The 12,082-nt window shown below is 31.4% G+C and overlaps 1 protein-coding gene across 7 annotated transcripts in view; it reads left to right on the top strand.

Moving 5' to 3' along the window:
* Positions 1 to 812: 812 nt before the first annotated feature.
* LOC132759442 (peptidylglycine alpha-amidating monooxygenase-like) overlaps positions 813 to 12,082 on the top strand; it is a 62,631-nt gene continuing 51,361 nt past the window's right edge. For 2 of the 7 annotated variants that reach the window (XM_060751209.1, XM_060751208.1), the window contains exons 1-6: positions 816 to 1,088; positions 1,884 to 1,950; positions 8,601 to 8,722; positions 9,246 to 9,536; positions 10,569 to 10,650; positions 11,262 to 11,352. In XM_060751209.1, the coding sequence (XP_060607192.1) occupies positions 9,363 to 9,536; positions 10,569 to 10,650; positions 11,262 to 11,352 (347 nt within the window). In that variant the 5' untranslated portion in view covers positions 816 to 1,088; positions 1,884 to 1,950; positions 8,601 to 8,722; positions 9,246 to 9,362. Of the gene's footprint in view, positions 1,089 to 1,883; positions 1,951 to 8,600; positions 8,723 to 9,245; positions 9,537 to 10,568; positions 10,651 to 11,261; positions 11,353 to 12,082 lie in introns of all 7 variants that reach the window. The other 5 variants (XM_060751204.1, XM_060751210.1, XM_060751206.1 and 2 more) reach the window with 5 other exon arrangements.

Here is a 12,082-nt window from a genome sequence, read left to right as displayed (position 1 = left end):
TTGTACACAAACAAAATGAAAAAAGTTTCTTTTAAACTAAAACATATCAAGTACACATAAACATGTTTCAAAACCTTATCATAAGTTACACATCAATTTAATAATAAATAAACATATTATTCACTTGTTTATCATTTTCATTACTTAAAAAAAGTTTTACTTTCGTTTTAAATGTTTGGATATTGTCAATTGATCTAATGTTGTCTGGTAAAGAATTCCAGTCTTTAATGGCATTGTAGAAAAATGTATTTTTTACATAAGAATCATTTTGAGGTAAAACAAAATTAAAATTACTGGATCTTAAATTGGATATTCTACAAACCTTAAACAATTCCTTTAAATAGGAAGGGCTTTTGTTGTAATAAACTTTATGAATGTGGTTGAGTCTTAACTGTCTAACTCTATCATTGACATTTAATAATTTAAGATCGGACAGAACCTTATTTGTCACTGAAGTCCTAGGAGTGTAGTCTTTTATACATTCATTTGTGTTGTTTGACAAATCATATCTTACATTAAAAGAAATATCATTTCTAATGTACATACATACCCCACCTCCATTTCTATTGCGATCATTTCTTAGTACAGTATAATTTTGAATGTCAATTTCACCATCATACACACTAGAGTCCAACCAAGTTTCTGATATCGAAAAAATTGCTGCATTGCAGTTATTAGCTATCGTTTTCAGTTCGGACATAAAAGTTACATAATTGTAAAGTAAAAATGTCTTATAAATCTTCTTTGAAATGACAATGCCAAGATCTTAGATATTTTGCTTGTAGCATCACTTGTTTGTGGTCTTCTATAAATCATGCCACTTGGGTCAAAATTATCCCTGCCCAGGGTTACTTAGTTTATGTAGACTTGTATAGGAAAATGCTTCTAGTCTTCTTTTGTGAAAATACATTTCATGACCTTAGAAATTTTGCATCTCGCTTTGCAAAGTGGACATCTACAAATAATGTGATAATGTATAGCTATATAGCCTACTGCTCGTTTCGTTAAATACGAGAATAGGTTAACATGTTAATAACTTCCGGTTTTGACAAAAAAATGAAAAAAGTGTCAAATAACTAGTAAGCAGTGTAAGTTGCTATGTTTATTAAATGAGCACAAGTTTATCCTTATATTTTTTTGTTAGAGTAATGAAGAATTCACCTTTTGTGTAGTTAAAGCATCATTTTACTTAAACATCTGTTAACTACGATTTGTTTCTTTTCGGATAAAACATTATTTCGGATAAACAAATCTACTTTATCCGCATTTAGTAATTTACAGGTTTTTCATCAGTATTTTGGGGAAAAGAACGTACCATTTGAAGCGAGATATTTTTCCTGTTTTTGAAAAAGTATATCAAAGAAAATACCCTTTTAAATTTATCTTGATAAACCTTGAGCAGATATGTTTGTCTGGTTCACTCTTCAGGCAGTTGCCTTGTCAAGTCTCCAGTTTGTAATTTCATACAAGGTTGTACTTGACTTGTGTTGTCCAGCTTTAAGAAAAGTGTAAATTATGCCAAAGATTACATATCACTTGAGAGTGAACCATGTACCAAAATTTTGCTGCTCCTTTAACTGACTAAATTACGCAACAGAGATATTTTGACACACATGCCATGGCCAGTCTGTGCGAAAATCCGTCGGTCTTTGGTCCTGGCTGAATAAAAATCATGCGGTCCGAGATAAATTTCCTTTCCGTCAGTCCTCATGTCCGAATAGAATTTTAAAAAAAGTTAAAAATATCAATGACCTGATTGATAACAAGTTCCCGGTGATGCAAATAATTTATTAAAGAAGATATTGACCAACATTAGATCTATTTTTTACATGTCAAATAAATGTTTGATTAACATATTTTATGCCTGTATGTCAATGCTCCAGAGTGGGTTATGTACAGTATCGGAAGAAGAAGAAGAAGAAATACCAGTCAACTCTGTCATCAACAATGGTAAATTTTGCCGTAAATTACAAATTTGAAAATTTTGGTTTTTGATGCCTGTTGAGTAACAATCTTAAAATAATCAAAAAATATTTAATCTAATATAATCAAAATCAACAACAAGTGGAATTGTGAATGTTTCTGCAGGAAACAGACAAATTTTCAATTGCAGGGATTTTTTCCAGGATTTTGGGAACATGACCCATACCCATGGAGTTGGGAATTTCAGTGGTGTTTTGTTAAAAATTGGGAAAAAATGCATGATTGAAATTTGCAGTGATTAAATGAATGCAAACTGTTTAAGATTGAGGAATCCCTAATTTTCAAAGATTTTAGAATTTTTTATTCATTATTTTTATTTTGTAACTTTCAATTGGGAATTTTTTCCTGTGGATTGGGAAAATAATATACTATTTTAAATTGGGAATATGACCCAATAACGGCTATAAAATAAGCCAAAAAATATCCCTGAATTGTCACATATTTTCGCAATGCCGCTTTTTATAATTAAAAAAATCGTAACCAAAAGGAAACATTGTTTTGTTAAAATGTGTGTAATAACACTTAAATGTAGTTTAGGAATTAAAATTACTAAAGATATTGTTCACATTAGTTGAGATGGAGGAATTTACCAGTATGTGTTTGTCACATACAATGAATATTTTCTTATGGGAGGGGGGTGTGTGGAGTGAATTTGGAAGGAAACAGCATAATGGTCTGATAATGAAAGGTTTTTAAAATTATATTTCAAATCTTTTCAATCACTTTTATGGTACAGTGTTTTCCATTTGGGACATACTACCATTTTCCTGAATAAGCTTTTTCTCTGTTCAAACTCCGACTCTCCAACCCCTAGTTTACTCTGCTAATATACATCATATTCGTCAACTGCATAAGTGCAGCAAAGATGGCTTGACATATTCAGACGTGCTCTGTGCTCCTACTTTTCTGTGCTTGGGAGTCCAAGGACTCCTACTTTGAAAATCCTAGTGAGAACCCTGCTTAAGTTATTTCAATTGGTCAGCATCTTCTTATGTTTCTATATTGATGGTCACACTAATTCGAAGAAAGACAATCATTTTTACATTCAACCGAGTTATTATAAAATAATGCTTGAAATGTCTGGGCCGGAAAAATATCATCCTGGCCGGAAATAAACCTAAGGGTCTCGGTCCTTGTGGCCTGAAAAAAAATTGACTTTCGCATAGACTGCACATGGCACAAATTTTCCTCCAACTTTCATTTACTTGACATATTGTGCTTAGAGGCATGCAGTTTTATATACTTAAAATATTTATTCCAGTATATACATTTTGTTGATGTAAATCTGGGACTTAGAATTGTTTGATTAACATATTTTATGCCGGTTTCAGAAAATCTCTGTTGCAGAGGACATGTTTCCATATACTTACCAAAACATTAATCGAAAATTTCATTTTTGAATTTTACAAGAAACTTTTATTTTGATGCTACTTTAAATATACATGTTTTGTCAGTGGCCAGTGAAAATTAGTTCGGGCCAGTGAAAATTAAAAAATAAAATTAGTTAAATATATAGTAGAATGAATTCAAAACTGGAATTCAGGCTAGTAAATTCAAAATCTTAAATTCATTGAATGTTGTTATATTATGGCTTAACAGTTGAGATAAATTTGAAAACTGTAGACAGAGGAATTTTTACGTTATTTTCCCTTGTAGAGGTAATTTCCGGCAATTCTTGCTGCAAATTCTTGTCAAAAGAAGTTTAAGCAAAGTGCATGAAAAAAAGTTTCTTCCTAGAAGCTTTATTGAAATATAGGAGAAACTTCAATGATGTTCAGTATTCAGACAGACAATCCTTGTTCTTAGACTTTTGAAATGGAGCAAGGGTTATATGTTTTAGATTATAGGCGTTCTTTTGCTGGCAAATGTTGCGATAAATAAATTCATTTTGGCTTGTGGAATGATGTACAATGTCCAGAACTTAAATGTTTTGCATGTACATGTAGCATCACTTAATGGCCTGCAATAAAATTTATAGAAACTTGGGGTCAATATTGGTTCTGCCCTGGGGTATATTATTTTATGTAGACTTAAAAAGGAAAACATACTTACAAATCTTCTTGTGTTAAACTACTTGACCTGGTATGTATCATTGTCTAGGAAATCACTAGAAAAGTATAATCATATTATTATAGTATCATAATTATGCATTGGGTCAAAAATGCCCGACATGGGGGCCAATTACTCAATTAGGTTACATTTAATTATATAGAAGTTGTGTAACTTACAGCTTAGATTTTTTGCATGTAGCTTAAGCTTATGGTCCACTATAATATTTATATAATTCTTACCCCTAGGTTCAAAAATGGCTTTGCCCTTAAGTCACATATTTTACAAAGAATAATAAGGGAAATCACATATACATGTATAATGTATTTTTTATTGAATAAAGCATGCATCATTTTCATAGGACTAAATAAAGTCTGATGATAACAGTTGACACTCAGTTGTACTGTTGTTATATTAGGTTTATATATTAAACTAAGTTTAGAAATTTTCTCAACAAACACTATGATGCTGAGAGCTTTGATATTATTCAGTATATAGCAGAACCTTATAGTCCTTTTATGCAAAATTTATATAAATCATGCCACCAGAGTATTTGCCTCATCTTTGTATTGGAAAATATATTCAAATATTCTTGTTTGGCACTTTGTGTCCTGGGTTACTAACAGATATATAGCATTTATATACATGTAGAAATGTCTAGTGGATATCTGCAAGCTATACAAATCATGGCCCTTGGGTGCCTTCAAAGGGTCACTTGGTTACTTCGAGTTATAAAGGGAACTAAATATCCTCTCATCAGAAATCTATGCTGCCAAGAGCTTAGATATTTGATATTAGTTATTATACCCCCGCACAACAAAGTTGTAACGGGGGTATACTGGAATCAGCTTGTCCGTCCGGCCATCCGGACGTCTCTCCGTCTGTCCGTCGGTTTTTCCTTGTCAGCCCAATAACTTGAGATTCCTTTGACCCACAGTCTTCATATTTAGCATGGATGTTAGTCATGATTAGTAGATGACCCCTATTGATTTTGAGGTCACTGGCTCAAAGGTCAAAGGTCAAGGTCACAGGGGCCTTGACTTTAAAAAGCTTGTCCGCCCAATAACTTGAGATTCCTTTGACCCACAGTCTTCATATTTGGCATGGAGGTTAGTCATGATTAGTAGATGACCCCTATTGATTTTCAGGTCACCGGATCAAAGGTCACATGGATTTTACTATAATAAGCTTGTCTGCTCAAATGCTTAAGAATACCTGTCCGCTGTGTATTGATTTTGACATTTTCACATTTGAAGCATGGAGAATACATAACTTAGCAATGCACTGGCTTAGTAAAGGGAGGTTGTCCTTGAGCTCTAAATGGCCACTGTTGATTCTGACAAAGTGGTATGCGGGGGTATTCACGCCATGACAGTGGCAGTTCTAGTTTATGTAAATATTTGGAGACTGTATATAGCAGCATATGAATAAATGGATTACCTCTGATTAAATATTAAAAAAAAAACACCAAAGAGTCAAATTATAAGATGACTTCTGTCAAGATTTTATTTTGTTAAATAAATTTTGTATTTTAATAATATAGGTTCATGTTTATTTTTTTTCCTTGGTTGAAGATTTATTTCAATAAACTTGAAAGGTATGGCATAAAAATGCAAAATCAGCCATACTCATAAAAATGCCTTGAGAAATTTTGACAGATCAAGTACATGTATTCATCTGTTATTATTATGGTTGTATTTGTCAATAAATCAGACTGCTTAAACATGTCATCTGACATTTTTATGTCATTTTTTTAACATTACAATGTGGGTGGTAAAATGACCAACTAAGATAAATTTTATAGCTTAACAGTTGATTTTAATATTTCCAATCACCAGTTTTTTTTGATTGATTGATTTATAATCCTGCACATTTGTAGCATCAGTATTTTTTAAAATATTTTTATGAAACTTGAAATATCTGTAGATGGTAGGCTGGAGATTATGCACATTTTTAGCTCGACTTTTCTATGAAAAGGGGAGCTATCCTACTCGCCCCGGCGTCGGCGTTGGCGTCACACCTTGGTTAAGTTTTTCGTACCACCCCACTTTATTTCAGAAGTATTACAAGTATGGCTTTGAAACTTACCATACTTGTTCACCATCATAACCTCCATCTACAGACAAGAGTACATAACTCTGTCAAGGTTTTTGACAGAATTATGGCCCTTTTTTGACTTAGAAAGTGTATTGAGCTTGGTTAAGTTTTTTGTACCACCTCACTTTATTTCAAAACCATTGGAGGTATTGCTTTGAAACTGACCATACTTGTTTACCATCACGACCTTCATCAACAGACAAGAGGACATAACTCTGTCAAGGTTTTTGACAGAATTATGCCCCTTTTTGACTTAGAAAATACATTGAATATGGGTAAAATCCACTTATTGCCTTAACCCTTTGAGATATTGCTTTGAAACTTTTAATGCTATTTCACATCATTACCCCCATCTGTACGCAAGAGAAGGTAACTCTGTCAAGGATTTGTTTTAAAAATTAAGGCCTTTTATCGACTTAGAATCTTGGTTAAGTTTTTAGTACCAGTCCACTTTTTGACTGAACTGTTTGAGATATTAATTTGAAAGTTGGAATACTTGTTTACAATCATGATTCCCAAACATGTCCAGGAGAAGGTAATTCTGTCAAAGATTTTATTTGAATTATGGCCCTTAACTGTCAATGTTTTGTATTATAGGCAAGCACTAAAAAACTTAAAAAATCTAAAAAAATTCATTCCTATCCACTTGTTCACTTTACCATAAATTATGTCATATAAACATTGCTGTAATATTCAAGGGTATCAAACAACTAGTTCACTTTAAAAAATACAGAGATTCTTGTATTGCCTTTTACTGCAAAAACTTTTTTTATTGGCAAGCAATAAAAAAGTCGAGCGCGCTGTCTTACGGACAGCTCTTGTTTCTTTACTTCCTATGTTGAAAATTCTGGTTGCTATGGCAAAAAATAGACTGAATTTCAAGATTTCTGATTCCAGTTTTTACGCTTTTTCACTATAACTTCTTTATTTCTTAAGGTATTTACTTCAAACTTTAAATTTTAGTTTCTGGTCATCAACCACATCATATGTGATAAGGTTTACAACTCTAGCACAAAAATTACCAGAATTACCTCCCTTGAACTTAGAATTTTCCTGAAAAAAATATTTGTTTTTTTAATACATGTAACTACTTCAAACTTCACATGTATGTTTCTTATTATCACTCAACATATGTGAGAAGGTTCAATACTCTAGCAATACTATTTTCAGAATTATGCCCCCTTGAACTTTTTCGAGAAATTGGTATTTTTTACTCCCAACTTCTTTATTCCTTATAGGATTTACATCATAATAATATGACAAGGTTTATAAATCTCGAATCCATATTGCCAGAATTATCTCCTCCTTAACCTTTGAATTTTTCTTATTCATTCTTTAATTTTCTTATTTCTTCATGGATTTACTTCAAATTCAAAATAAACATTCATTATCAACACCTACATTATATATTTTTTTTTTTTAATTTTCATCTTTGTTACTATACATGTTAATGCTATATTTGAAAATTGTTATTTTTTTACTTTTCTTCTTTGTTACTATAATTGGTATCATCATGTACAGTATGACAATGTTCATAAATCTAGCATCTTTATTTCAAGAGTTATCTCCTCTGTTATTCTGTTCATAAAAACTGTTTCCTGAGATCACTTTTAAAGATTTTTTCCAATAAATTAACTTAAAATAGAGAAAAGTTGAAACATTTGTTATACTTATTCATCCTGAGAAAATTGGACCTTTTGATTATTTGTCATATGAACATAATTTCCTTACTTGGCAGGGAAACTAACACATTACTATGATATCTATAGACAAACTTAGAACTCAAAAGATTTAAGTACATTCATGTCATTCATTAATTCATTCCTTCATTTGTCATTAATTAATTAATTCCTTCACTTGTCATTAATTAATTAATTCCTTCATTTGTCATTAATTAATTAATTCCTTCATTTGTCATTAATTCATTAATTCCTTCATTTGTCATTAATTAATTCATTCCTTCACTTGTCATTCATTAATTCATTCCTTCACTTGTCATTAATTAATTAATTCCTTCACTTGTCATTAATTAATTAATTCCTTCATTTGTCATTAATTAATTAATTCCTTCATTTGTCATTAATTAATTCATTCCTTCACTTGTCATTCATTAATTCATTCCTTCACTTGTCATTAATTAATTAATTCCTTCACTTGTCATTAATTAATTAATTCCTTCATTTGTCATTAATTCATTAATTCCTTCATTTGTCATTAATTAATTAATTCCTTCACTTGTCATTAATTAATTAATTCCTTCATTTGTCATTAATTCATTCATTCATTCATTCATTCATTCATTCATTCATTCATTCATTCATTCATTCATATATTTGAATGGCCAATGGCCCATCAGAATGTTGCTGGGGTTGTAACCGGTAGGGGACTTATGGATTGCTTGCAATACTATGATAATTGCTTGTTTAGATAGTAAACATATACTTTATATATATGTTTGTGTTCTTTAACAGATTGGAAGATAATTATTGCAACTACCCCAATTAGCAACAGCCAGCCTGATTCACCCATAAAGAAAAAGTGGGACATAATGAATGGAGTGAAAATTGTTAGTCAAGTCTGCATGTCTATAAAGGTGTAAATTTCTATCAATTATTAATGTGCTAGAAAAAACAAAGCATTTAATGGACCATGAAAATAATAATTAGTAATTAATCATAAAAACATCTATGTTTCATGAAGTTTACATGTACAGCCAAACATAAACTGGAGATAATTGATGTGTTGAATGTGGCTTAGATCCCTTACAGCTACATAACATTGAAATTGTGAGGTATTTCACCTGTATTATAAAACCTACATTAGATAAAGTGGAAAGAAGAAAAAACAGCAAAGAATTTAGCTTCAAACAGATGTATTGAAGGAGATAAAGAAATTTGACACTCCAGTTTAAGTTATGGTGAATTAAATGATTAAAAGAAAGAGATTTTTATTTTATGTTAAAGTGGCACATGTGTAAAATTAAGTAAAAGAAGCATATGTTATAAGCTAAAGTAAGACTATTAAATAGACTTGTTAATGATAGTAATTAAGTATTGTGATACAAACACAACAGTTTGCATACTAATTGGCAGTGATAATTGATGATGTATTTACAGATTCAACGCTGGATTTAATTCGGAAATATATGCAGTGAACTGTTAACCAAAAAACAAAAAGCAAAACAAAAAAGTTACCAGAGAATTAAACAATTGAAATAAGTATTCACAGTGGAAATGAAGTTGTCAGGCAGAAATACGAGGATGTTTTTTGTTGTGTGTGCATTTATGTGTTTATGTGGGAGTGTATGCCAAGCTGTAGCAGCAAATTGTAACTTGAATGACAGAGATGGCCTGCCGAGTGATGCCTGCACGTTTGATCTCCGTATGAAAGGTGCCCACCCACATGAGGTAGGAAATTTTATCCTCCAACACTCATTGTTGTATGTATGTGTAATGTTCAGAATTATGATTCTTTTTAAAAAAATATTTTACAGGCTATTTGCACTTCTGATCAAATTTTACATGCAGAAAAAATTCCATTAAAATATTTATGTCACAACAGAGTCTGGTGGTCAAATGTAACGGTTGAAATCAAGTTTATCACTAAAAGTAATAATGTGGGGTTAGCATGTGGGGTTGTTTGTTGAGAAATTGGTAATTATTTACCACTTAGATATCTAAGATAAAGCAGGTAAAGTGGACAAACTGCTGAGGTATGATCAAAAATGTGTAGAAATAGGCATAAATACCAGAGAAATGAACCAAACTTAAAGAAAATGTTATTGTTGAACTACTTTCAGTCAATATGTTTTCATGATCTTTTGCTTTCCTTTGACAAGAAGATGAAAGGTCAAGGTTACACTTGAAATGGTTTAATACATGTAGGTCTCATCATGTCTTTAAGAACATTATGCTGTTCATTTTCTTACAGTAATAAAAGTAATTTATATCACACAGTCTGTAGACATGTCATTGTAGTTGTATTGTGGTAGGATTTCAAGAAGTCACATGACAATGGTGTCAGTTAGTCACATGACAATGGTGTCAGTTAGTCACATGACAATGGTGTCAGTTAGTCACATGACAATGGTGTCAGTTAGTCACATGACAATGGTGTCAGTTAGTCACATGACAATGGTGTCAGTTAGTCACATGACAATGGTGTCAAGCAGGGGAGGTTAATCCAGGGTGTTCACTAGCCATGAAATCCTGAGGGTCATTTTGACTAAGTTTTACCAACTACAAGGTCAAATCCCCATGATTTTAACAAAATTTGACCCTCCACTTAAAATCCTGAGAGTCAAATCAGGCCTATTGGAAATTTGAAGTGTCAAAGAGTCATTTCAAGGGTCAAACGAACACCCTGTTAATCTAAATGCATTAAACATTCAGTTTTATCATAATGAGACCATTCAGTTATATAGTTTTGTTATATTGCAGCCTGATGGATACTTTTGTTCTGGATATGATGTGGAAGATATACTTGGTGTACAAGATCAACAAAGTTCTGATGGATACATAGGTATACATAAAAGCCTACTATATAATTTGACATGATTCTATTTTCTACTCTTATGATGAATAACTTTTAATTGTAAATCATTGGTTGTAACTTCTGAACACATCTTGTATTTAAATGAAATGAATAATGACTGTCAATGTACCTAAGTTGAAGCATCTTACACAAGTATATCTCCAAAACAGGGACAAGTAAGTAAGTTATAAGTTTAAAATTGAGTTATAGGGCAGTTATAAATTTGAATCTATCATTTTCTGCCTCAATGGCTCTGTGGGTATGGTCACTTACTTAGAGTCACTAATTCATATTTAATCCATAATGGGCAATGGAAATTTCAGTTTCTTTCATTTGAAAGTCAGTGGACAATACTTGATACTATGCACAGATTGGCACAGCACCCGATCTTCCTCAACTAGTAAAGCTGGAAAGTTTACATAGTACAATCTACCTTTACAATGCTGATGTAACTTAAAACCCAAATATGAGATCTTTTTTGTTTGAATTTTGTTTATTTTGATTTTTATAGAACTTTTTTATTTGTATAATAATGTACATTTAGTAAGTTATATTTAATAAGTAAGTCATGTATATGATTATGATGGACTATTTTACAGTGCGTTATGAGGCTCTAGCGAGTGCGGATGTTGCTCATCATGTTTTAGTGTTCGGCTGCAGAAATTTACGACGTAACACTGGTGAAGTCTGGTTAGTTACTGTAACTGCTTTAAAATTATACTGTATAAGTGGATATTTTTGCGTCACAAAAATTTTGCGAATGTCAAAAAGTGGACTTTTTTGCATGCAGGAATATTTGCGAAAATATGATTCTTATTTGTGTAAGATGTTGAATGACAACGTGATTTCAAATGATAGAGGAAAGTTTGCCTAAAAAGAAATAATTTTTGCGTGATCAATTATTTGCAAATAATTTCAATTCGCAAAAAACACAAATATTTCCATGTCGCAAAATTAACCACTTATACAGTAAATTATATGTTTGCATTTGTGTGAATAACAGTTTACATCGTTAATTTACTTTTCATTGTATAGAAGTGATATATTGTGTTGACAATGTTTAAAATTGTACTGAAATAGAAACATTTTGGTACATATACTTGATTCATACTAGCCTACATTTTATTGTATTACATTAAATCCAAAGTTACAGCAAATATTTAACAACGTCTTTTTACTGTTCCATAATGTAACACATTAACCTAACTCTGGCATTGCTGCTGTAATTCATTGATGAGGAGATTTTGTTTACTACTTATAGAAGATAGATGATCTCTGTACAGAATTAGTGAATGCAAGTTTGATAAACTGCCTGTGTTAACATGAAAATGTAGAACCATTGGAGAGAAAAGTAGAACCCCAAGTTTTTTCAAGTGCATTTTTTGTAATGAAATGATGTTGAAACACTGGAATCAGATAA

The sequence above is a fragment of the Ruditapes philippinarum genome, unplaced genomic scaffold (assembly GCF_026571515.1).
Source record: "Ruditapes philippinarum isolate M1 unplaced genomic scaffold, ASM2657151v2 ctg725_1_1_1_1, whole genome shotgun sequence".
Classification (NCBI taxonomy): domain Eukaryota; kingdom Metazoa; phylum Mollusca; class Bivalvia; order Venerida; family Veneridae; genus Ruditapes; species Ruditapes philippinarum.
This window is presented reverse-complemented; position numbering and strand designations above follow the sequence as displayed.